A 2,701-nucleotide genomic window follows, 5' to 3' on the forward strand; every position below is an offset into this window, starting at 1 on the left:
CCAGGACGTGAACGAGTGCTCCATGGGGGGCAACCCCTGCAGCTACGGCTGCTCCAACACCGACGGAGGCTACCTGTGCGGCTGTCCTGGAGGATACTACCGGGCCGGACAGGGGTAGGACAGCGTCCACCAACAGGGGCCCCCTTCCCTAATTAAACACATCAACTTTGATTGGCCATCTCTGCCAAGTCTGTCTGTGCCTTGGAACCATTTGGATCGATTTAATATTTAATTACTAAATTAGTCTGGACATGCCGACGGTGCAGAGAGTGCATGATGTATAGTTACAGTCAACCGGGGTGTACCCCAGTAAACGTCACTATAATGACATCTATCTCCTTTGCTGCCAGTGACTTCATTAAGCATACTCATTAATGTGTGTGTGTGTGTGTGTGTGCGTGTGTGTGTGTGTGTGTGTGTGTGTGTGTGTGTGTGGTGTGTGTGTGTGTGTGTGTGTGTGTGTGTGTGTGTGTGTGTGTGTGTGTGTGTGTGTGTGTGTGTGTGTCTGTGTGTTTGGTGTGTGTGTGTCCGTCCAGTCATTGCATCACCGGGCCAGGGTTCCAGGGTCAGTTCGCTGGGGAAGGGGAGGAGGACGAGAGCCTGTCCACCGAGGGCTGCTACGAGTGCAAGATCAACGGAGGAGGAGGAGGAAAGAGCGAGAGGCACAGGCGCAACGCTGAAGACAACAAGCTGGGACAGGTGGGAACACTTCAACCTTACCCACACCTCAAGATCCAACTCTAACCTCACCCATATCCTTAACCTTATACTACCCTTAACCATACCCTAAAATCAAACCCTAACCTCAACCGTAACCTGAATCCGAACCACAACCCTAATCCTAAAACCTTACTAACCCTAACCCTGAAACCCTTACCTTACTTTACCCTTAATCTTACCCCAAACCCTAACCTCAACCGTAACCTGAATCCTGACCACAACCCTAATCCTAAAACCTTACTAACCCTAACCCTGAAACCCTTACCTTACTTTACCCTTAATCTTACCCCAAACCCTAACCTCAACTGTAACCTGAATCCGAACCACAACCCTAATCCTAAAACCTTACTAACCCTAACCCTGAAACCCTTACCTTACTTTACCCTTAATCTTACCCCAAACCCTAACCTCAACCGTAACCTGAATCCTGACCACAACCCTAATCCTAAAACCTTACTAACCCTAACCCTGAAACCCTTACCTTACTTTACCCTTAATCTTACCCCAAACCCTAGCCTCAACCGTAACCTGAATCCTGACCACAACCCTAATCCAAAAAACCCAGTAACCTTATAACATAACCTTTCTTCACCCGTTTCGTGTGATAGCTCTCATCTAATGGTTTCCGAGTATACATGGTTCATCAGTTTTCAAAGAAACCTCTGTGCGCTCATTTCCATTATCTTTGAACACTAGCATTTGAGGACCACTTACAAATCAGGATGCAATCATCATATTGCAGCCTAGATAATGAATAAAAGGGAAATGGTAAATGTCATGTCATTTTATTAAATGAATCCAAAAACTTTTCTTCCAAACCCTTTAGTGGACTCTGTCTGCTCCGGCAGAGTTCCTTCCTTCAAACACGCTGCATGCCTCTGGATCAGATTCAGAATCAGACTTCATTTTATTACATTCTTATCGTACAAGTATACAAGAGTACAATTCTTATGCTTGGCACCTCGACACACACATAGCAGCAACAATACAATATAAAGTAAATAGGTATTTAAAAATAGAAAAATAAGTCAAAATAAGTACCAGAAATCAGCGACAGAAATAAAGTGATCAATTGATAGAGATACCAGCCACGGTGAGTTGCTGGTCTCCCATCCCCATCTCACCTCCTCTCCTGCCCCCCCCCCCACCCCCCCTCTCTTCCCAAGGAGCCGCATGTGAGCATGGCCAGCGTGGACACCCAGGCCTCCATCCCCATCAACCTCACCCTGGCCTCGCTGCTCAACAAGGAGCCCCTGATGGAGCTGCTGCCCGCGCTGCAGCCGCTGGAGCACCACGTGCGCTACGTCATCTCCCACGGCAACGCCGAGGAGCACTTCCGCCTGACGGAGCGCCGCGACGGCAAGAGCGTGCTGCGGCTGGGTCGGCGGCCGCCGCCCGCCGGCTCGTACCGGCTGGAGATCGCCAGCCGGCGCCTCTTCGGGCCCCGCCGGCTGCGGCAGCTGGAGAGCCAGCACGACAGCGACTACCTGCTCGGGGAGATCGGCGACGCCCTGCGCATCAAGCTCCACATCCACCTGCACTGAGTCCCCGACGGGTGCGCTTGGACTGAACCCTGATCCCCTGATCGCCCCCCCCCCCCTCCTCCCCCTCCTCCACTGAGTACCCCTACACCCCTCACCCCCCCCCCCACCCCCAACCCGACCCCTAACTCACCGCGACCACCACCACCACCGCCGCCGCCCATGCCTTAGTCCTTGGACCTTTTAACCTGACCCCCCCCCCCCCCAACCCGGCACCCTGACCGGACCCCCACCCATTGGAGTGTTTCGGGTGGGGGGGGAAGAAGCGCGATGAAAGACAACGCAAGCAGCGCGACTCCGACCACCGCCACTTTGTTACGGTTTATTCAAACTGGTGTTTTAACGTTTGGTTCCCAAGACGACACTTCTCGCCCCCTTTCCAACCCCCCCTTTGTCGACTCTTGACCCCTGACCCTTGACACCCCATCCCCACACTGGTG

The 2,701-nt window shown here is 52.4% G+C and overlaps 1 protein-coding gene across 1 annotated transcript in view; it reads left to right on the top strand.

Moving 5' to 3' along the window:
- LOC130393631 (fibrillin-2-like) overlaps window positions 1-2,298 on the top strand; it is a 27,292-nt gene extending 24,994 nt beyond the window's left edge. The window contains exons 40-42 of the mRNA XM_056604333.1: window positions 1-114; window positions 537-699; window positions 1,887-2,298. The exon at window positions 1-114 is cut by the window's left edge and continues 118 nt beyond it. Coding sequence (XP_056460308.1) covers window positions 1-114; window positions 537-699; window positions 1,887-2,264 — 655 coding nt within the window. The 3' untranslated portion in view covers window positions 2,265-2,298. The remainder of the gene's footprint in view (window positions 115-536; window positions 700-1,886) is intronic.
- Window positions 2,299-2,701: the final 403 nt, after the last annotated feature.

Source organism: Gadus chalcogrammus, chromosome 12 (genome assembly GCF_026213295.1).
Source record: "Gadus chalcogrammus isolate NIFS_2021 chromosome 12, NIFS_Gcha_1.0, whole genome shotgun sequence".
In the NCBI taxonomy this organism is placed as follows: domain Eukaryota; kingdom Metazoa; phylum Chordata; class Actinopteri; order Gadiformes; family Gadidae; genus Gadus; species Gadus chalcogrammus.